The following is a 23834-nucleotide window of genomic DNA, read 5'->3' on the forward strand; positions in this document are numbered from 1 at the left end:
CAAAGTTTTTCATTTTAGGTTTTCTAATTTACTTCTTTTATGGCTTGAGGAACAGCGAGGAACGAAAGCTCAGATTGGAGCATGAACTGAAAGAAAACGCAACGAAAACTGCAGATAAAGAAGTCACTAAATTTTAACAAAACGATATTACTTGTATTAGTGTGAATGTGATAAGCTTTATACTGTAATATACTTATTTATTATCATTGTTTAAAAAACGTTTTTAATTATCATGACATTTGTTTAGTTCGGTATGTCGATGATGATTGATGAATCTGTGTACAAAATATAGGTAGTCGAACCATGCTTAAAGTAAATGACAAAATCTTGTAGATATATTTTGCATAAACATGCAAATGGTAATTAATGTTTTATTAAGACTTTTAATTAGAATTGTAAATATTATAATACCGCATAAATAAAAAGTATGTTTTTTACACAAACATGTTTTGAGTGTTGTTTTCAATAAAAAAGTTGTTTCTAATTTCTGTTTTTTGCCATAATAAAGTGAAGATACTTTATCTGTGTGATGTATAGACAGCGGATTTCTGTCGGGCTACGTCACGATTATAGGTGGGGACGCGCTGGATCGCCGGGACTCAGTAGCGGGTGATAGATAATCACTAAATTTAATCGTCACTTATTCCATAAATACAATTAACGATTTATTAATCAAACGGCTACGCAAATGAGAACGAGAATTAACAGCAGAGTGCAACGAAGCAACGTTATTCTAATCTCAAATAAACGAAGTGCAGCCCTTAACTGCAATGAATTCCCATCCCGTACGAGCCGTACCGAGTTTGGCTTTGCCTAGCCCGACAGAAATCCGCTCTCTAGTGATGTATTATATTTCTAGGCTGTTTTTTAGTAATTACTAAGTATAATGAAAGTTATAATTCAGGCTTTAGAATATCGACAATGTAAGAGAGCAAATTTAAAAGCTTTAGAATTAATTAATTTTTTGTTTTTGTTTAATAAAAATAGTCAATTGCAGGCAATGTTTTAAAAAGTAGCCTAGTGTCTCTTAGAAAATGTTGTCAACTTTTAAATAGGTATTATTAACTGCTTTATCCAAATCGAAATGAGGTAAACTAAATGATGTTTTTAGTATTTACTGATTTTTTAAAAACCCGGGCGTAAATACAGTGCCGTAAAAGCATTAGTACGTATTACAATATATTTTAACACGAATTCTACTATGTGTGTAGTTATTCAGCCCGTACCACCCATTTATACCCTCCCATTTTCTTTTGCACACGCGTCTCCATTCAATTTAACTAACATCGTCATCTATAGCTTTACTGAATTAACACTGTGATACTGATAACTCAAACTTCCCGGAAAAATGAAACATGCGCACAAAATTTTAAAACTAGCGGAAAATTCAACATTTGCATGCACATTGCGTAGCAACGGACCTGAATTAAAAATTAATCGCGAATTAACTTTAGTTCGCGTTCTATAAACCGGGTCTAAAAGTATTAGTATTAGTATGTAGCAAATTTTTCTAAGTCTGGATTTCTTCAAAATTTACTCAAAAATGGCAGAAAAATCGGACAGCGTGGCCTACGGCAGCTCGAAACTTGAATGAAAATCGCTTTCTGCGCTAGTGTTTTTAGGGATTTTTGCTTCTTTATTTTGTGTTACTTAAGTAAGTTATGGCCTGCCTGGGATGCGATTTTAGGTCTTATTTTACTGTTTTATAAGGTATAGTTTGGTTTGAATAGGATTTCGTCTCTGATGGCCGATGTCGTACATTTTTCGGTTTCGCCTGCTACTGTTTTAGTTTGGGTATGAATTCTAATGGAAGTAATTGCGATTGGCGGTTTTTATGGGTGTACAGTTCTACGCATGTTGTTCGAAATGCCTGACAAGCGCAATGATATTTGAAATTTGCGAATATGCGAATTTTGTTGTTACGTTTGGGGATTGGTGTTAAGTAATTATGATTTGCAAATTTTGTTTTTATGCTCTGGAGATTTGTTTTTCGTGTTTTTGTTGCAATTTTCTCGTGAACTGATTTAGTGACGGCCCGTCACACTAACTGTTCCTTAAAAAAGTGATTTTTAAACTCGTCTAACTTTTTCCTTCCCCCAGAACTTCTACATAATTTCTAGTGTTTCTCCGTGACGGTATGATTTTAAAATTGTCCTTAAATTACATCGAGACACCTAATTTAAAAAGAAAAACTGTGTCAGTTATCGTGAAAATAGTTTGATACCGAGAAAGACGCCGCCAAATTTTCATGAAAATTTCACTCGGGTGTATTTAGAGCCAATTCCAAAATAAGATCAGAACATTTTACAAGGACCATTTTCAACTTAAGGGGACTCGCTAGACGAGGTATAGCACTTTTTTGGTTTTTTGTATGAAAAAATGATATTAATATAGATGTATCATACATCAAACTGCAGCTTTTTCCATATTCTAGAGCGCAGAGACCAGTTCAATCAACTAAAAAAATATGGCTGGGAAATATCGTAAAAAAGCACCATTGCATGTTTTATTTTCAAGTTTTTTGAGTCATAACCGTCATAGAATCGCTTGAAAATTAGCACATGGATAAAACATCACTTTTTACAGGGCGCAGAGTCATTAAATCTTTGTTAGTGGTACAATTTGTTTAAATAATAATGTATTTATTAAAATCAAAATATACCACAAATTAATGCAAAATACGTCGAATAATTTTAACAGGAATATCAGAGGAAAATTAATGATCTATTGGTTAGCAGAGTTTTTAACAAAAACTAACAATTATTGAAAAAAATGGGTATCAATTCGACAGAATTTGAGCAGTTAGTTCAGTACTTTGCCGATAGGAGCGCCACTAAATAATATTTTTACTCCACTCAGGATCCTGAATTCAATACACATGATTACTAAAAATTCATTGTAATATTATTGTTAATATATTTTGCTTTGTTAATTAATAAAACTAATAAACATATTTATAATAATAATAAAAAATATATAAAATACAGCTTTTGTTTAACACGTATAAGTAGCTAAGTGTATCTACTACTTATCCCAGAAAGGAGGTGTTTTAAAAAACCCTACGCCCAGTAACTTCTCCCTTCATTGTTTACTCGAAAAAAGTGTTCGTATATGTTTTCATTTGCCGAGAGATCATTTTCAAAATATATTTATAATAAAAATATTCAAGTCTTGGTGATGAAAAATGTACTCCTAATAAATTATTAAAGTACATAAAAAAATAGAAACAAATTTTATTTATTTTAAAAAAATCTCTCGCAAAGGCAGATTCCTCTTTCTTCTTGAATCAATTATTTCGGGCAATAATGCGCCAAAGTAAAATCTGCCAAGTTTATCTGCCATCTTTTTACATATATTTCTTCGTCTTTATAAATTTTTTCTATATTTATTCCTTTGGGTGTCCATACAACAAAATAAACTTGTGAAATACCCGTAACAAGTATTTCTCCCTGGACTTGAAAGTAGTAATCATGATTTTTTTTTTAGTTTCAATTCTCTGTCTGTCAATGTACAAAATTTGATTATTTTTTTTCTAACCGTTTCTTCGGGAGACAAATCTTTCGATTTTGAAGGGCATTTAATTTCAACTAATGCACTCCTATCCTCTAGAATCCTGTCTGGACTAGTAGCCAAGTAAGGAAATTGTTTTGAAATAAACAAGCCACACCGTTCAGTTTTTATATATTTATTTATTTCAAAACACTTGAGAGCTTTTTCCTCACTTTGCTGTCCATAGTATGTATGACTATTACCTCTAAATGTACTGTACAACAGAGACTCCACAGCTTTAGCTATTGCTGTAGTCGGTCTAAGTTTGTAAATACGTCCAAAATTTGAAACCGTAACCCTAATTTCTCTTTCTTTTGCCCAAATGTGCCTGTTGCCTAGTGTCTATTTCAATTTTGGTCTAAATTCAAAGATAATTTTCTCAAAAAAACCTCTTTGGCTGTCACAAATGTTTCTACATCCATGACATGATTTTCTAAAAAATATTTAAACCATAATCGCAGTCGGGACCAGCATACGTAAATTTTTTTAAGACATATTTTTTTTACGAATACTTTGTCTAAGACGAGCTTGTTTTATAGACGAACAATATTTTTTTGTTATTAAACCAGGACCGTTTTAATCACAATATATTTACTTATCCCCTCTAAAACATTGATGGCGTCACCTCAAAATTTTGCTGAATAAATCCTATCTAAATTGTATAAAATATGATGAGTCTCATCTTGTGATTTATCATTCCATTCATGTTTTTTGGATTTGCATATACAGGATGACCCCAAAAATTAATGAATGCGTAAATTTATTTTATTGATTTAATCAGGAACTACAGAACCCAGAGCTTTGAAATCTTGCAAATGTTATAAGTTATAAAGAGCATAATAAATTTTTAGTCAAAATATATTTGCTTATCCCCTGCAAAAAATTGATGACGTCAGCTCAAAAGTTTGCCGAATAATCCTATTTAAAATTTACAAAATATGATGAGTCTCTTCTTGTAATTTATCATTCCATTCATATTTTTTGGATTCGGATATACAGGGTGACCCAAAAAATTTAATGAATGCTCAAATTTATTTTATTGATTTAATCAGGAACTACAAAACCGAATGCTTTGAAATCTAATGTAAAAAAAAACATAATAGGCATGCAGTCGTCACGTTTCCGATAGCGAGGGAAGTACTGTCTAAACTCTTTAGACCAATTTTTTTGATTTTCCCATTTTTCCATTTATCAGTTTTTCAATGTTTCAGTTTGGGATTTTTTTACTGTTTCGATTCTTTAATCTTCCTTCCATTTTTAGGTTTTTCAATATTTCAGCTTTGGAATCTTGCAATATTTTGTTTCTTCATTTTTTCAAATTTTTGATATTGTTTTCTCGGTTTTTAAATTTTTCGATATTTTAATTTTTCAGTTTTTAAAGCTTTAGGTTTTTAGATTTCTCACTATCTCGACTTTTCGATTTTTCAGTTCCATGATTTTTCAATTTGTCGAATTTTTAAATTTTAGATTTTTTGTTCTCGATCATTCAATTTTCTGAGTTTTCAGGCTTAGATTTTTTTTGTTGTTCAATTCTTGGATTTTTAAAATTTCTGTTTTTTAAATTTTCCTATTTATCAACTTACTGGAATTTCAATGTTTTGACTTTTTTATTGCTCAATTTCTCGATTTTTTGAATTTTTAGTTTTTGATACGATTTTTTTTTTCAAAAATTTTCAGTTTTTCAATTTGTTAACTTTACGATATTTCAGTTTTACGATTTTCAAATTTCTTTATTTTTCAGTTTTCAATTTTTGACGTTTCTAAATTGTTCGATTTTTCAATTTTTCGATTAACTGATTTTTTGATTTCCCCATTTCTCTATTTCTTGATTTTTCAATTCTTTCTTCAATTGTGATTTTTCAATTTTTCGATTTCTGGATTTTTCAATGTTTCAGTTTTGGATTTTTTCACTTTTCCGATTCTTCAATTTTCTTTCCATTTTTCAGTTTTTCAAGATTTCAGTTTTGGATTTTTTCACTTTTCCGATTCTTCAATTTTCTTTCCATTTTTCAGTTTTTCAGTATTTCAGTTCTGAGATTTTGCAATGTTTCGGTTCTTCAATTTTTCCATTTTTTGATGTTTCGATTTCTCGGTTTTTCAATTTTTCGATAGGTATGTTAATTTTTCAATTTTTAAATTCTAGATTTTCCGTTAATTTTTTTGTTTTCCTTGATGTTTTGATTTCTCGATTATTCGATTTTTCAAATTCTCGCTTTAGATTTTTTGGTTTTCCAATTCTTCGATTTTTAAATTGTTTAATTTTTAGATTGTTCAATTTCTCGATTTATAGTTTTTTCAATTTTTCGGTTTACCAATTTTTTTTCATTTAAAATGTTTCAATTTTTCAATTATTAAGTTTTCGATTTTTCAATTTTGGTGTAATTTGAAAACGGTATTAATAATACATTAGGCGAATAAACTAATAGAAGGGCTTGATAAGCCTCGTTTGCTCAACAGTCTAAATTGTGTTTGCATAATTTAATAATTTTCTCGAATATTAAAATTAATATGTCAAAAGAATACGAGAAATGATTATTCTGTGCTGAAGGTATGTTGTGGGCCGCCTGTCATAAATTATCATTATTTTTATGACCCACGTCCGGTAGATTTAAAGAAGAATTGCTAGTTGCGTTTAAGGCAACAAATAGCTCCGGGGGGAGGAAGCGCCGAGGTTGCTTTCAAACCGGAGACACGGATTTCAGGTGGTGAGCGCCCACTAAAATAAGAAAATAAAATAAAACGGCAAGGAATACTTTACACAATAAATCGGGTTTATTCTCTGACACCAACTACACGGCTAAAATAATAATCTTAAGGCTAAGTCTTAATTAACTACACCAAATTAAATAAACAAAAGAATTAAACGTCCAGCACGGTCGTTCCTCTTGGGCGGCGACTTCCTTCAAGACGAGTTTCTCCTAGACGTGGGGGCGGCGACCTTAAACCTGGAATCGCGCGAAGACGGTACGGCGACCCGAGAGGGGAGAGCGGTGGCGGTACATAACGCGTGCACGACGGTTTTGACTTGTTTCGGTGGCCACAAAAAAAAAGGTTTTTCGCTCGGGGGCGGCGATTCAAAAACCGGTACGCCAACAGGTAGAAAACCCACGACGGTACTTACGGTGGTTTCAGGGCTTCTCCAGAAACTAAAACTCAAAAATTGCCAAAACTCCGTTCACCACAGCACTTCGACACACCCTGAAACTTGACGCTCTCGCCATGCCGCTATCTTGACTACCACTACCGCCCTCTAACTAACAAGTAGAACTACCAACTACCCCCAAGCGCTAACGTGCACATGGTTGTCCAAGTTTAATGATTTTTTTTTGTTTGAATTTTTTTTTCAAATTCAAATTATTCAAATGTGATCGTTAATTAAATTCAGCACGAAAATTTGATTCAAATTCGGTCACCACAGGGTGGTCCGCAACTAACTCAGTAAGGAAAATCTCTTGCAATTTAGAAGTGTATACGTAGAACGAAAATGTCTGTATTAAAATGAACTCAAAGTTCGTGTCTACAACTGAAATATTTAAATTCCTCGGCGATGAAATTGATAATTACATAACTTTTGACAGCCATATTTATACAGTAGGTATGTAGTAGTTTCCATAAACCCTGTTTTGTAATAAATAATTTACGAAACTATGTAAGCATTATTGTTTTAATAATCAATTATTACTCCTGTATAGAATCTATTTTACTGTATCGTCTTGTATTCTGGGGAGTCTATAGTTAAGGTACATGAATCATACCTTTGGAACCCAAAAGAGAATAATTAGATCCATGTTGAAGGTAAATTATCCAGAACCTAGCAAGCCTTAATTTTCATCTTAAATGATCTTACCACTTCCAAGCCTGTATACAGGGTGATTCGGCATAAATGAAGAATGTGATTTGTGGTCAGCGACAACCCAAAATACATTATTAATTTATTCCTTGATTCACCCTAGAATTTTAAAAGTGTGAATTTTCTTGTGCGTAATATGTTAATTGTGTTTGTTTACATTGCCATTGTTGGAAAATTTGGCCTCAAGCATGGATGTAGTCATATCTAGAGTGACTTGAAGTATCAGATGTACTTTATTTAATATTTATTGGCACAACTATAATCTTATTATTATTAGTCATCGAATGTGTGCGTTGTCTTTTTAGTTCGAATTATCGCGAAATTCTGTTTATGGATATTCGAATTATCAACTAATAATAATTACACGTAATTTTCAGATACATTATCGCTATCACAAACCAGTTTTGTTCGCCTTATTGAAGTTCGACTGTATTTCCATAAGTGTTAGTACAACACTGCCATACATTTTGTGGAGTAGTTCAGCTTCTTACTGCATCCATTTTTGTTAAAACTAAGTTTTAATAATTTATAATCAAATAAACGACTCGGAAAAATTAAATTTATTAATAATTAATTAGTTTTATATTAATAGAATAAAATACAGCAATGTTTGTAAATAAACGTGTTTTATATGTATATTGGAATTTCGGCAAAAATTACTTTTGACATATTCCATCCTTACATGTCAGTCCTGTAGCACATTTTTCGGATGGTGGACTTGGACCCCTTATTTGTGTCATCCAGCAGCTTTCGTTTTGTTCTAAAAGCATACGTTGTGATACATAAATAAAAATCAAGCAGTACACCGGGTGTTTCAGATGTTATTCAACAGGCAAATCTGTCATATTGTTGAGAACACGACAAAAAGATAAATACAGCCACCAACAGAAACGATCTTTTCCCTTACAAAATAATATCTGAGACACTCGATACATGTGTAAACATAATGAATAGGTTTAGAGCTAGCCAAAAATAGTTAACATACGAAATATAAGTGAAGAAAATAATTTATCTAGTAATATAAAAAATTAAAATGATTTATTATATTATTATATTACATTTTTTGTAATTTTATTGTTGCAAAAAATAATATCTTTGTTAATTATATACGACCCAGTGTGTGTGTCTTAAAAAGCGGATAACTTACGCAAAATATGAATGCACTGTTTACAACATCCACAAAAACCTCCAGGTCCTATCTCGTAATTGGGGCCATCACATTTGGGAGGCGGCTTACAAGTGACATTTTGGCATGGATGTGGAGGACACACAATTAGCGCCTCTGTGCTGATGTTCCAAACCCACAGAAAAGTAAAAAGGATTGAGAAAACAATGCAGTTCATAATTACAAATTTAAATCAAATTATGATTTTATATAAGTTTTGTACGATGTGACCGACAAGTGTGTGTAAGTTACATTGAAATTATTTGTTTAAATAATCTGTTTTAAAATGACAATAACGTCACATGAATGTTAGTTTACCTTCCACAATGTTGATAACATTTTATTCGATATTTTAAGTAGCAGATAGGTATGCAAATGATAAAGTGAATTCTATGCTAGTTATGGTAAACATGTGTTATTTATGTTGTTATTTAAACAAGCAAACAGTGTTTATTATAAAAAAGCTCAAAGTAAGTGACGTATGTTATAATATAAACTTGATTTATGCTACCGTCATATCCAGTGTGCAGATAACGGAATATAAACACAAATACTTTTTTTTAACTAGAAAAATAACGTATTCATTTCGATATATAAGAAGTACCTAACTGAAACCAAGGACTTCCAATTTCTGAGTCAATAACAGAACGTTGTAAAACGTTCTGTTATTACACTTACGTGATCCAAACACGTAAGTGTTTGGATCACGTCACATTTATAAAGAAAAGGAATAGGGGAGTAATTATATAAATGCATCTATGCTAAACATAAATTATGAAGTCGGTTGCCTACGTTTAACGATTTTTTTGATTGAATTTTTTTTTCAAATTCAAATTGTTCAAATGTGATTTCGTGCCGCTGTTAATTAATTTCAGCGCGAAAATTTGGTTCAAATCCGGTTACCACAATACACATAAATAAAAACACATACGAAATATGCAAAACAACACATAAAATACGCAAAATAAATAAAACATAAGCAATCATGGGTGCACATTCGCTTTGAATTGTGCATTTCTTTCAATAAACGTTCATTAGCCCTGGCATTTCTTTCACCTCTAATACAAAAATTTACAAAAGACGCCCTTGAAACTTCCCGGTCAACACCCCGTATTTCCGCATTTTGCACCTTACCACTTTCACTTCTCTCTTTTCTCTTTTAACGATTGAATATTTCGAAACCTACATGAAATTTTCCAGAATTAGAATTTCCAATAAACGAATAATAAATCGAGGAAAAGCCATCCAAATACCTTAGATATTATAATGTTAGTCAAATTAATGTGCCTAATTAATCGATGTCCTTTAAAAGCCCTGCGACAAAGTTTATTGAACTAAAAATGCGAAAAATGAGATGTATGACGAACAGGTGACGCAGCTAACACAAAAGGCAAACCCTCGCCGCAAAATAATAACTCGAAAATTACCATCAAAAACTTACCGCATACCGTGTGCTAAATAAAATTGCCGTAGCTAAGGTAATTCCCTGAAAAGCCCTACTAAAACGGATTGAAATTATTATGTTGAAAAATTAGTACGAAAATTAGCGGACACGGCGTCATCCGGGAGCATCGCGATTTGGAAAGTTGGACAGCGTGTGTGTCATACACGCAAAGCATAGATTAATATAGATGCGATATACAGGATTTGCAAAACCACCCTTATTGACATTGGAGTCCTCAACCGCCAAAGACAAGCGCCAAATTTAAATACTCGATGCCAATAAAAAAACTTGTTTCACTACAACTCGTCGCCTGAGAACTTGTTTGATCTACAGACCAGAGCGCGCTCAGGCCAATGTCGACTCTAAGCGTTCAGAAGCGATTTGGTTGGTTTGGACTATAATTTCTGCGGGAAATAGTTGTTTGGTCGGTTTTTATAACGACTAAGTGAATATTTTTGCTACATATTTAGATGATTTTAGATATTTTGTTTAACTAACAATGAATTCTTTATTTGTGTTTTATACTAGCAAAACGTCTTAAACTAAGAATATTGTTGGAAAATGTTTTGGAAACACTGTGTTCTATTTTATATGAATTTTTAAATGTTTTTAGTGACAATTTTTGTGGTTGTTTTCGATACACTGTATGCTATTAACAGTGAGAAAAAAATGAACAATTAAAATAATGGAAAATTCGAAAAATCGAGAAATCTAATAATCGAAAAATCGAAACCTTAAAAAATCGTAAAACCGAAACATTGAAAAATCGAAATATCAAAGAACTGAAAATCGAAAAAATGTAAAATTTAAAAATCTAAAATTTAAAAACCGAATAACTGAAAAATCGAAACATCGAAAATCTGGAAAAGCGAAAAACTGAGAAATCGAAAAGTCAAAAGATCAAGAAGTCGTGGAGTCGAAAAGTCGAACAATTGAGAAACCGAAATAGGTCAAAATCGAAAAATCGAAAATTAAAAATTGAACAATTTATAAATTGAGAAATTGACAATCAAAATATCGAAAAATCCAAATCTCCATAAATCGAGAAATCAAAAAACTCGAAAAATTGAAAAATTGAGAGATTGGAAGATCCACAGAACGAGAAATCGAAAAGTGGTGAAGTCGAAAAATCGACAAACAAAAAGTTAAAAGTTGAAAAATTGGAAAAGCGGAAAGTTAAAAATTGAACAATTTATAAATTGAGAAACTAACAACCAAAATATCGAAAAATCCAAATCTCGATAAATCGAGAAATCAAAAAACTTACAAATTCGAAAAATTGAAAAATTGGGAGTTTGAAAAATCAAAAGAACGAGAAATCGAAAAGTGATGAAGACGAAAAATCGAAAAATAGAGAAATCGACAAACAAAAAGTTAAAAGTTGAAAAATTGGAAAAGCGGAAAAATCAAACAACGAAAAAATGGAAAACCGGAAAAACTGAGAAACCGAAATAGGCCAAAATAAAAAATTGAAAAACTGATAAATAGAAAACCTGAACAATCAAATCTGGATAAATCGGGAATGAAAAACGAACAAATCGAAAAATTGAAAAACAGAACATCTAAAACCAGGAAATCGAAAAATCGAAAGATTAAGAAATATTGAAAAATTAAAATATCAAAAGATGGAAAAATCTAAAATTTAAAAATCCAAAAATTAAAAAATCGAAAAAGTAAAAAGGTAGACACATCGAAAAATCCAGAAGTCAAAAACAGAAGAGCCGAAGAATTGAAATATTGAAAAATCCTAAAACTGAAATATCTAAAAACTGAAAAATCGAAAAATCAAAAAAGTAATTTGGAAAAATAGAAACTATAAAAAATCGAAAAATTGAAAAATCAAATACCTGAAAAATCCAAAAATTAATGAATTGAAGAACAGGAAAATCGAAACACTCGAAAGTCAAAACATCGATTAATTGAAAAATCGAAAAATTGAGAATTTATGAAAGTCAAATTTGAAAAATTAAAAAACCGAAAATTTGACAAAATGACAATTGAAAAACAGAAAATCTAAAACCGGAAAGTAGAAAAATCAAAAGATTAAGAAATCGAAACATTTGAAAAATTTGAAAACTTGAAAAATTCAAATACCGAAGAACTGAACTGAAAAATCGAGAAATCGAAAAATCTAAAATTTTAAAAATTAAAAAATCTAAAATTTAAAAATCGAAAAAGTAAAATAATCGACACATCGAAAAATCTAGGAGTCAAAAATCGAAAAGTCGAAGAATCGAAATATTGAAAAATCCCAAAACTGAGATATCGAAAAACTGAAAAATGAAAGAAAAACTGAGAATCTAATCACCTGAAAAACCCGAAAACTGAAATATCCAAAAACTGAGAACCTAAAAAGTCGAAAAATTGAACAATCGAAAAATCTAAAAAGTGAAGTCGAAAAATCGAAACCTAAAAAAACTAAAAATGAAAAATCGAAAAATTAAAGAATTGAGGCACAGGAATATCTAAACCCTCGAAAGTCAAGAAATGGGAAAATCAAAACATCGATTAATTGTGAAATCGAAAAATTGACAGTTTATAAATGCCAAATTTGAAAAGTTGAAAAATCGAAAATTTGAAAAACGACGACTAAAACCGGGAAGTCGAAAAATCGATAGATTAAAAAATCAAAACATTTGAAAAATTCGAAAACATGAAAAACGGAAATATCGAAGAACTGAAATAAAAAATCGAGAAATCGAAAAATCTAAAATTTTAAATATTGAAAAATGAAAATAATAATAATAATAATAATAATAATACGTTTATTCATTCCAACAGACGTTAGTCTATGGTGGACATGTATACATATATCAGAAAACTGAAAAATCTGAAATTTAAAAATCGAAAAATTGAAAAAACGACAATTGAAAAACAGAAAATCTAGAACCGGGAAGTCGAAAAATCGAAACATTTGAACAATTGAAATATAGAAGAGCCGAAATGAAAAATTGAGAAATCGAAAAATCAAAAAAGTGAAGTCGAAATATTGATACCTTAAAAAAATCGAAAAATTGAAAAATCAAAAACCTGCAAAACCGTAAGATCGAAAAATTGAATAATAAGTAAACTGAAATATCCCAAAACCGAAATGTCCAAAAAATCAGAAAAGTGAAGTTGAAAAATTGAAACATGAAAAAGTAAAAAAAATTGAAAAACCAAAAAACCTGAAAAATCAGTCAATTGAAAAATCGTAAAATTGAAGAGAAAAACTGAAAACCGAGAAATTGAAAAATTCAGAAATTGTAAAATCCAAAAATTAATTAATAAATAGGAGTAAATTGAAAAGTCCCCAAACTAAACTTTCGAAAAACTGAGAATTCGAAAGTTGAAACAGCAAGAAATTATGGTCGAAACCGGTTAGGATGTGTATCAGATCACGGATCAATGGCTTATAAATCAAATCGTTTCCGAACGCTTAGAGTCGACATTGGCCTGAATGCGCTCTGGTCTGTAGATCAAACAAGTTCTCAGACGGCGAACTGCAGCTTCTAATATTCTGGTAAATCTAGTGTCAATTTGTCGAAAGTAAAACGCGTCGTTAAAAATATTATGACATTTTTTTATTGTAGTTAATTTTATTCCTAGTTAGAAACAAACACTGTTGCCAACATAAGTCGAGGAGTCCTCAACCGTCATTTAATTTAAACATTTAAACTATGACGCTTCTCTATGTTCTCTGCGCAAAGCTCACATACTCCCGCGTCTCACGTACTCCGTAATATCTCCTTAAAACTTTTCATTATTTTCCGAGTCGTTTATTTGATTTATAAATTAATAAAATCTAGTTTTAACAATGCAATATGGATGCAATAAAAAGCTGAGCAATTCCACAAAATGTATATCAGTGTTGTTATTACACTTACGTTTTACATTAATTATAGTCATTGACGGGGGATCGGGGCGAGGTGTCGAATCGATTAAATTTGGCTGATTGAAAAAAAATGTGTTTTGGTGTTACTTCCCGAACGTAAGTTAAGGAAGTTTTGTAATCGAGTCCATTGGGCGACTAGCTATTTGCATATTTTCTTGATGTGTCATGACCCTAGAGTACGAAAAAATAGGTCTCCCGTTTCCGTCTGTTTTCCTATATATCTGTTCGTCCGTCCGTCTCTTTGGTGTAAAATCTGCCTAACTACTGGACTGATTGTTGTGAAATTTTAGTTGTATTTTAGGAATATCGTGTAGTAAAGCGCTAACTAAAATTTGTACGATCATCTCCACCAACAACTTGATGATATCGTCTCAAAACTGAATTGAAACATGCTAGAGTTATGCCTGCTCATAACAACGGATCTAGACATAATATATTAAATTTTTTAGATTATTACATCCGTTTTTGTTAAGACTAGATTTTATTAATTTATAGTCAAATAAATGACTCGGAAAAAATGAAAAGTTTTAATGAGATAGTTTTTATATTAATAGAATAAAATACAGCAATGTCTGTAAATAAACGTGTTTTATATGTGGAATTTCAGCAAAAATTACGAGAACTTTTGACATATTCCATCCTTACATATCAGTCCTGTAGCACATTTTTCGGATGGTGGCCTTGCACCCCTTATTTGTGTCATCCAGCAGCTTTCGTTTTGTTCTAAAAACATATGTTGTGATACATAAATAAAAAGCAAGCAGTACACCGGGTGTTTCAAATGTTATTCAACAGAAAAATCTGTCATATTATTGAGAAGACGACAAAAAGATAAAAGCGGAAACACGATATTGAATGGTAGGTTTATAGAACACAGCCACGAACAGAAACGACTAACAAAATAATATCTGAGACACTCGATATATGTATAAACATAATAAATAGGTTTAGAACTAGCCAAAAGTAGTTAAGAAACGAAATATAAGTGAAGGAAATAATTTATCTAGTAATATTAAAAATTAAAGTAGTTTATATTATATTTTTTGTAGCTTTATTATTGCAAAAAATAATGGAGTATCTTTGTTTTTTATATACTACCCAGTGTGTGTGTGTTTATTTGTTTAAACTTCCTTTAGCCAATAAAACGTCATATTTTTTAGAAAATAAATGCTTTTCCGTTAAAAAATATATTAAACATTAAGAAGTGGATAAGTTACGCAAAATATGAATGCACTGTTTACAACATCCACAAAAACCTCCAGGTCCTATCTCGTAATTGGGGCAATCACATTTGGGAGGCGGCTTACAAGTGACATTTTGGCATGGATGTGGAGGACATACAAGTAGTTCCTCTGTTCTAATGTTCCAAATCCACAGAAAAGTAAAAAGGATTGAAAAAACTATGGAGTTCATGATTAAAAATTTAAATCAAATTATGATTTTAGCTAAGATTTGTACGATGTGAACGACAAATATAGGTAAGTTAAAATGAAATTATTTGTTTAAATAATCTCTTTTAAAATGGCAATAACGCCACATGAATGTTAGTTTACCTTCAACAATGTTGATAACATTTTATTCGATATTTTAAGTAGCAAATAGGCATGCAAATGATAAAGTGAATTCTATATTATTTAGTTATGGTAAAAATGTGTTATTTGTGTTTTTATTTAAACAAGCAAACAGCGTTTATTATAAAAAAAAAAGCTCAAAGCAAGTGACGTATATTATAATATAAAGGTGATTTATGCTACCGTCATATCCAGTGTGCAGATAACGGAATATAAACACAAATACTTTTTTCTACAGTCGTGTAAAAAATGACTCATATGTCAATGGTTTAGAGTGCAAAAAGTGGCACTTTCTTGCACTAGTGCAAGAAAATTTTTATTGCACTTTAATGTCAACCTAATCAACGTCAAATTTGATGTATATCCATATTTTCTTTCACTGAAAAGGAAGCACGTATCATGGAATATTCGGACTAGAGGGTAGAAGACTTTACCTTCGTTGACCGATTGGAAAAATAAGCCAGAAGCACGGTTTCTGTTAACTGCACAACATTTTTGTCTGCACTCCAAAGAATGAACCGGTTGTATGTCAGATCGTATTGTTTTGTGGGATTTCTCGGGCAATAAATTAAATATTTCCGCATTGGCCCTCTCGGTAATTTCATTTTCGCTCGAATCGCTCTTTTTGGGGTCAGCACGGTTCAAAAGACTCACTCACTACTTATTTATGGCGTTTTATTTTATTTTGCAAATTGGTTTTTTTGGAAACGTTGTTTGGTTGTCATGATAGTCACGACTAACTAACATAAGACAGCATGATGATACATTTTGGTTGTTGTAGAATTTTATTTAAGTTTCCAATAAAACCTGTGCATTATACCCACGATTGTAGAAAAAATGTCATTTCGATATATTAGAAATACCTAACTGAAAGCAAGGCTTCCAATTTCTGTGTCAATAACAGAAAATTTTACGTGTTTGGATCACGTCACATTTATAAAGAAAAGAAATAGGGAAGTAATTACATAAATTCATCTACGCTAAACATCAATTATGAAGAGTCGGTTGCCTATGTTTAACAATTTTTTTGATGGAATTTTTTCTTCAAATTCAAAATGTTCAAATGTGATTTCGTGCCGCTGTTAATAAATTTCAGCGCGAAAATTTGATTCAAATCCGGTCACCACAACTGTGCGTTTCTTTCAATAAGCGTTCATTAGCCCCGGTGTTTCTTTCACATCCTTAGAGAAGAACGGAGTACACAAAAACATGGCTTCAAATTCAACGACAAAGCTTTCGGTCAAAGACAAATCCCCGATGACTAATACAAAAATTTACAAAACACCCGTTTGAAACTCCCGGTATTTTGCACCCTACCTCTTTTTCTTCTCTTTTTTTAATGATTGAATATTTGGAACTACATGAAATTTTCCAGAATTAGAATTTCCAACAAACGAATAATAAATCGAGGAAAAGCCATCCAAATACCTTAGATATTATAATGTTAGTCAAATTAATGTGCCTAATTAATCGATGTTCCATAAAAACCCTGCGACAAAGTTTACTGAACTAAAAATGCGAAAAATGAGATTTATGACGAACAGGTGACGCATCTAACACAAAAGACAAACCCCCCGTCCCTCAGACTACGAATTTTTTTAATTATTTTTTTGTTAAAGAGTCGCTTGTTCAAATTACGTTTGAATTTACTTTGTTTACACGTGGTGAAATTATCCAACGCAAAATAACTCGAAAATTGCCATCTAAAACTTTCTGCATAACATTTGCTAAATAAATCTGTCCTAGCTAAGATAATTCCCTGAAAAGCCCTACTAAAACGGATTGAAATTATGTGTGTGTCACCCACGCAAAATTCACATATCGGTGTTTAAGAGCATATCATACGTTAAAGGAAAATTTGCTTTTTTAAAATTCCATTGATCAGTATTGTTATTGATATCAAAATTGCGTTCATGTCCAAATAAGGAAAATTCCAAGAGTAAAATTGGGTGGTGTTTATCCTCTTCCACTAGAGAAATAGGTGACCTTTGCTGACTCCACAAATGAAAGTGGAAAAAACTAAATCTAAAATATGATTATAACTATTGAACACATTATTGTACTGCTGTAAGTTATGAATGTTACTAAAATTATTTAATTGCAATGAGAATCTATCATTTTTGTTTTGAAAAAAGTAGGTGTGTTGAGATCACCAACAATTAAAATAATGATAGAAGTCTTGCCTGAATGCCGGTCATTTCCGGGTCAGTGGTGGGTCTTAATAATAACAATAATTCGAATTAAAAAGATATAAATTTTTACACTTTACATGCGTAGTCTAATATGTGTAACTTTTTAACTCAGATTATTATATCTAGTTTTCTTAGTCATTTTCCTATTTTCTATGCTTTTTTTTTTCAACAAAAACCGGTATTTCTGCCAAAACATCAAAAAAACAACGTTGATGAGTTGAAAAATAAGTTGATTTTCAAGTTTTAGTTGTTGAAGTTTGTTGAGTTTGAAAAACAGCCCATTAAGGTCTTTTCAAAAACACAAGAAATAGATTAAATGACCCGTTTTTAAGCACATTTTATCTATTAAAACATATAGGAGTATTTTTTATGGAAACTACTCTATTCTTTACGTTGTTTTTTTTTTTTTTTAATTTACTGGTGCTGGTGCTGTGCTGTGTAGGTGCTCCTAGTCCGGTTTTGTTGTGGTTGCCAATAGTAGTGGTTTTTTGAATTTTGGCCAGTCGCCCAATATAGACTCCAGGAAGGGTTGGTAAGATTTTTGTTGGCATTGAGGGCTTTTAACTGTTTGAACTTTCAGTTCAGTTGCTTCTTTTTATATTTTACTGGTCAACTTTTTCCAACTGGTGCCGTCTACGTGCACTGCTGGCTGCCTTCGTTGTGGGGGCAGAAACTTATTGTCGACTTTTTTCTTTTTTTCGTTTATATATTTAATTAATTTCAACATTCGTGGTTTTGTAACTATGGCAGTTAAATGTAACAAATGTGCACGTACGATAGGGCGGTCAGATAATTACATCTCTTGTATAAGGTGACCAACTATTAAAAATCAAAAACCAGAACACGTGAAATTCAAAAACAGATTTATTGATTAGGTAATCCTAATGATACATGACATTGCTCATTGCACATAATACATAATACATATAAAGTACATTCACTAACGTTGTGAATTGTAAGTATTAAAAATTTTCATTTTTTTTCATTTCCAGCATTCGTATAATTTTTTTCATACTGTACATAAAATCTAGTTACTATTTACTTTAAGGTTATGTATGTCACAATCAAATTCAATCATAAGGTGTCACCGCATTGCAACCAAAATATATTTTCAAAATTCCTATTAGTTTTTTGTCAATGCGACCAACATAACGACACTTTGACAATTCACAACCTTAGTGAATAAACAATATATATACATTAATTAAACACATAACTAAATGAGACAAAGACAACGAGCGACAAGCCGTTAAGCCGTTAGCTGACAAAAATTCACAACAGAGTTAAAATTTAAAATGTGAACTGTTGGAGTTTTCAACGGTTTTTAAAATTTAATACCCGGATCAATATTTGTATAAAATAAAATATATTACTCTTTCAGTGTGTGTTCCATTTGTCCTATCAGAACACTTTACAAAAACCAGAACATTTACTGGTTTTGACAACGAAAAATTTTACCCAGAACTGAAGTCCGAAAAAACAGTACTGTTCTGGAAAAAACAGTATGGTTGGTCACCTTACTCTTGTAAGTTATGTAAGCACAATTACCACTTACTCTGCGGTGGTATAACCCCTGAGACATATAACAATATGAATGACTTGGGTGTTCTCACTGACTGATCTTGCAGCTTTTGGAAACTTAAAACTAGTCCTTGCAGTAATTTGAATAATGCTACGGAAGAAACAAATGATATATCTATTTCGGCAGATCAACTTAAAATGTTGGTGCAAGAAATTGTCCATACTGAGCTAAGACCACTATCAGATAAAATACATACCATGGATTCTGTTATTCGTAATCTCGTTATTGAGAATTATCTTCTCTGTGACGAGATCTCTAAGCTAACTAAAAAGTTTCAACAGCAACCGCTGATCCCGCCGAATAATGTTACACCTTCGGATGTCAATGCTCAGTGTTGGGCAGTATCTACGAGTAAATACTTGTATCTAAATAAAGTATCTAGATCCATTTTTGAGTATCTAGTATCTGTATCTAGATAAAATCGAATTTAAGCACAAAATATCTGTATCTAGATACAAAATTAATAGCGCAGATACAGATACATTTTTTTTTATTTCACTTTTTTTTCAGTAGTTATTTTCGTTGAGTTATACTAGTAGTAATTTTTGCTACTTCATGTTGGTGATTTTGGTCACATAAACAAAAATAGAGGTAAGAGGTCCACTAATAGTGTTCTGTCACGGAAATTTTCATATTTTAAATACCATCATTTCCTACATTGTAGCCATCAGTACTTATACATCTTTAAATATAATCCTGAGAGGTAATAAATCTAAGCCATGGTAAGATGGTATTATGGCATAAACCACAATTCACTATTCACTGCGTTTTACGCTTATCGGGGCAATGCATTTTATCTGTGTACCTGAGCAATCCGGGTCCAGTAGGCCCGCCGGTTGTATTTGTGTTATTAAATAAGAGTAATTTTAATAGTAAAAATATTCGTTTAAGGTATGTTATTATTTTTAGAAAATAATAATTGCGTGTTACATAATGATTAATTTTTTCAATTAGCACAAATTAGTTCTGTAATCGACTAATCGAATGTTCAATACATATATTTCTCTCGCATAAATCGCATATTTGTTACTGTTTTATACCTTTATTTTTCAGACAAATGTAGCATCTTTTCCTGTTGCCACATGTGTTATTTCTTCACTTTTTCATTGTTGGACCTAACGCGAGGCGGGCTTGGCAGGTCCGTTTTGCTCTAGAATGTGCCGATTATGGTGAAGTGTAAATCTTGGGCAATAAAATTAATATTTTTACAACCCTCGGTAGAATAATTTATCGTGATATATTCTCAGAAATCTTGAAACGAGATTAAAATAAAATGAGTTTCAACAAAAATCTGAAAATTTAAAGTTGCACTCTGGTGATTCTGGCGTGCCAGGCAGCCTTTGATCCTATAAGGGGTTTAAATACCTTTCTAAGAAATTGTACTTATGTTGCCTTAAACGGAACCAGCAATTCTTCCTAAAATGAAATGTATATACCTTCCTTATAAACAGTCGAAGTTAAGAATATACTAAGAAATTGAAATTGTCTATATTTTTTCCATTAGTTATCTCCTTGAAGTATATTTCAGATTTAAAGACATAGGGGTTGCGGGGATGTATTTACGCCACTTTATAGAAGTTAACAGTTCTGGATTCTTCTGGATTCTGGATTCTTAATTTATGGGGGCTGACCGTAGCCAGCCGGCACTTAGGCCTCGCCTTTGGGCCCATTGTACCTTCCCCAAGTCCATATCAGGGTGTTTTCCCGCTCCTCTACTCGTCAAGCCACCCAACTGCTTGAATGTACTTGAGTAATGCAGAGGGTGGAAACTCCCTGATATTTGCCATACTAGGCCAGATGTCCCCTAGTATGGATTCCCTGTAGGAGGCTAGGGCTGGACACTCACGAAGAATGTGCTCAGCTGTTTCCTCTTCTTCATTGCATCCACGACAGATTGGGTCTGTTACCACCCCTATCGTATGTAGATGTTTGTTAAACTGGTAATGTCCCGTAAGGAATCCTACCAGTTTACGCAGTTTGTCCCTTGAAAGTGAGAGATAAAATTTCGTCAACTTACGGTCTGGTGTCGCCATACAAGCTCTACTATGCCGACAGCTGCTCAACTTCACCCATATCTGCTCATGGCGTCTCTGGGTATATTGCTTTACGAGTTCGTTCGAGAGGGCGACCGAAGGCGTGATTGCCGGTTCAGGTCCCCAGAAGGGCATGCGCGCGGCTCGCTTCGCCATCTCATCTGCCCTCTCGTTTCCTTCGTTGCCACTGTGTCCTTTGATCCAACAAAGTTCCACACTATTCCTCTGCGTTACATACTTTAGCGTTTGTCTGCACTCCCAAACTACCCCGGATCGAACCATACAGCTGTCCAGGGCTAGTAGTGCAGACTTGCTGTCAGTAAGTATGCGTATTGATTTGTTGCCGATTTCACGTTCAGCAATGATTCTAGCTCCTAGCATTATTCCCATCAGTTCTGTTTGTAAGACAGACGTGTGGGTGCCGAGAGGTACACTGATTTGTGCGTTCAGTTGTTCGGAGTAGATGCCGGCTCCTGAACCACTATCTGTTTTGGCACCATCGACATAGATATCTATGTCGGCTCGTCCTTCTGAATTATCATTCATTGATATTCTATATGTCTTCTCATATATTAATTTTGTGCCCATTCGGTCACAACCCATCCTTAGCAAGGGTATTCTGTTGAACGCCTCCGTTACGATCCGAGTGTGCTTCGTTGTGCGGCCTTGCTTGTTCCATACTCCCAGAGAGTGAAGTCTTAGAGACGTCGTCATTGCCGCTTCCTCTATGTAAAGGTTAAGAGGTGCTAAGCCAAGAAGAGTCTCCAGAGCCGCTGTGGGAGTGGTCCTCATTGCTCCTGTAACACTGAGACACGCCATTCTCTGAACGTGTTCAAGTTGCAGGGCTGTTGTTTTTTGTCTGGCTCTGGGCCACCAAACTAAAGCTCCATAGCACAGCATCGGTCTGACTATTGCCGTGTAGATCCAGAGGGCGATCTTGGGATTTAAACCCTACGACATTGCCAAAGAGCCGAGCGTGCCTTTTCTACTTTATCATCTACATGCTTCTTCCAATTCAGTCGCCAGTCCAATACAACTCCCAGGTATTTGACTTGGTCCGAAAGTTGAAGCGTTGTGTTAAATATTTTTGGCATTTGTAGTGTGCCAATTTTCCTTTTCCTAGTGAACAGGATTAGTTTCGTCTTTTCTCCATTAACGGAGAGGGTATGTCTGCTGCACCATTCCTCGACTATTTTTACTGCAGCTTGCATTATCTCACATAATGTATCTGCGTTTTTTCCTGTTAGCAGAATGACTAGATCGTCCGCGTATCCAATTGTGTGGTAGCCAAGATCATTGAGGCGTCGTATCAGGCTGTCAACGACAGTATCCCACAGTACAGGAGAGAGAACTCCTCCCTGAGGACATCCCCTGTCTACAACAGCCTCGATCTCAGTGCCACCTACATTAATTGTCGTGTCGTTAACTTGTGCGGTGACGGTGCTACATTTAATTCCTTTATTTCCTGAGATTTCTGCTAAAGTTTTTTAAGGAAATTGGTGAACTGAGTGATACTTAGCATAGTACGTCGACACCCCCTTAGGTGGGGTCGGTGAGTGACCTATACTCGAAAATCTTTATTTTACTAATTTTCTTCATATTACCTTGATTTTTATTAACAGTTTTTTCGAATACACTCCTATCGCTATCTGACCCTGTAGGGGGGATAGTGTGATTTATCAGCACTACGTTTGTTAGTTTATTGAATTTGAGCGATGGCAATCAAATGTACTAAGTGCAACCGTACTATCACTCGGGCTGAAAATCATTTATCATGTAAAGCATGCAAATTACATTTTCATTGCGACTGTGTGACGATTGATGAGGATTCTTACAACAGGTTGAAAGAACTAGGTAAACTTAATAATTGGTTCTGTGCATTTTGTTCAATTTCTCTGGTTTCTGCCGATAATCCTAATGTGGTCAATCCAGAAACTAATACCAGTGATCCTAAATTAACACCTGAGACTATGAAAATGATTGATACCATTGTAGCCAAACATATAAAGCCATTAATAGACGCCATTTCTGAACTAAAAATGACAATTCAGGACTTATCTACTGAAAACTTGAACCTACGCAATGAAATCGGTAAATTAAATAACATCTTACCTTGTGAACAAACCAATTTTGCTGATATAGATGCACAGAATGCAAAAACTTCTTACCGGAATGTAGTTACGAAGAATTCCCAGAAGACGATAACAGTAAAGCCAAAAGACGATAAACAGTCTACTAATAAAACAAAATTTGATGTTATGAAAAGTGTTGATCCTCTTAAAGACGTCAACATTGGAAAAGTTAAGAATTTGAAAGATGGCGGTTTGTTATTAAAATGTGATAATTCCTGCAATTTTAAACAAATTGCCCAAGATAAACTATCTGCATCTTATGAAATTCGTGAGGTCAAATCAGTAGGACCTAGGATTCGAATCGCCGGTATCCCTGATTATATAGAATCAAAAGATGTATCTTCCTATATGAAAAAACAAAACGAATCCATATTTGATGAGAGCTCCACTTGTAATTTACTTAAATTCAGTCCAATAAAAAAAAATAATACGGTCTTTCAAG

The 23834-nt window shown here is 32.8% G+C and overlaps 1 protein-coding gene and 1 long non-coding RNA gene across 3 annotated transcripts in view; one reads left to right on the forward strand and one right to left on the reverse strand.

The window, feature by feature from the left end:
- LOC135139299 (cationic amino acid transporter 2-like) overlaps positions 1–1258 on the forward strand; it is a 59177-nt gene extending 57919 nt beyond the window's left edge. For both annotated transcript variants that reach the window (XM_064069483.1, XM_064069482.1), the window contains exon 7: positions 19–1258. In XM_064069483.1, coding sequence (XP_063925553.1) covers positions 19–137 — 119 coding nt within the window. In that variant the 3' untranslated portion in view covers positions 138–1258. The remainder of the gene's footprint in view (positions 1–18) is intronic.
- Positions 1259–7944: 6686 nt separating this feature from the next.
- LOC135139501 (uncharacterized) lies at positions 7945–9002 on the reverse strand. Its single transcript, XR_010282162.1, has 2 exons — positions 8547–9002; positions 7945–8159 (listed from the first exon to the last, which is right to left on the reverse strand). It is a non-coding gene; the product is annotated as an uncharacterized LOC135139501 (long non-coding RNA).
- Positions 9003–23834: the final 14832 nt, after the last annotated feature.

This window comes from Zophobas morio, unplaced genomic scaffold (genome assembly GCF_036711695.1).
Source record: "Zophobas morio isolate AGI-343-1 ecotype UQ-CSIRO unplaced genomic scaffold, CSIRO_AGI_Zmor_V1 ptg000031l, whole genome shotgun sequence".
NCBI classification, from domain to species: Eukaryota; Metazoa; Arthropoda; class Insecta; order Coleoptera; family Tenebrionidae; genus Zophobas; species Zophobas morio.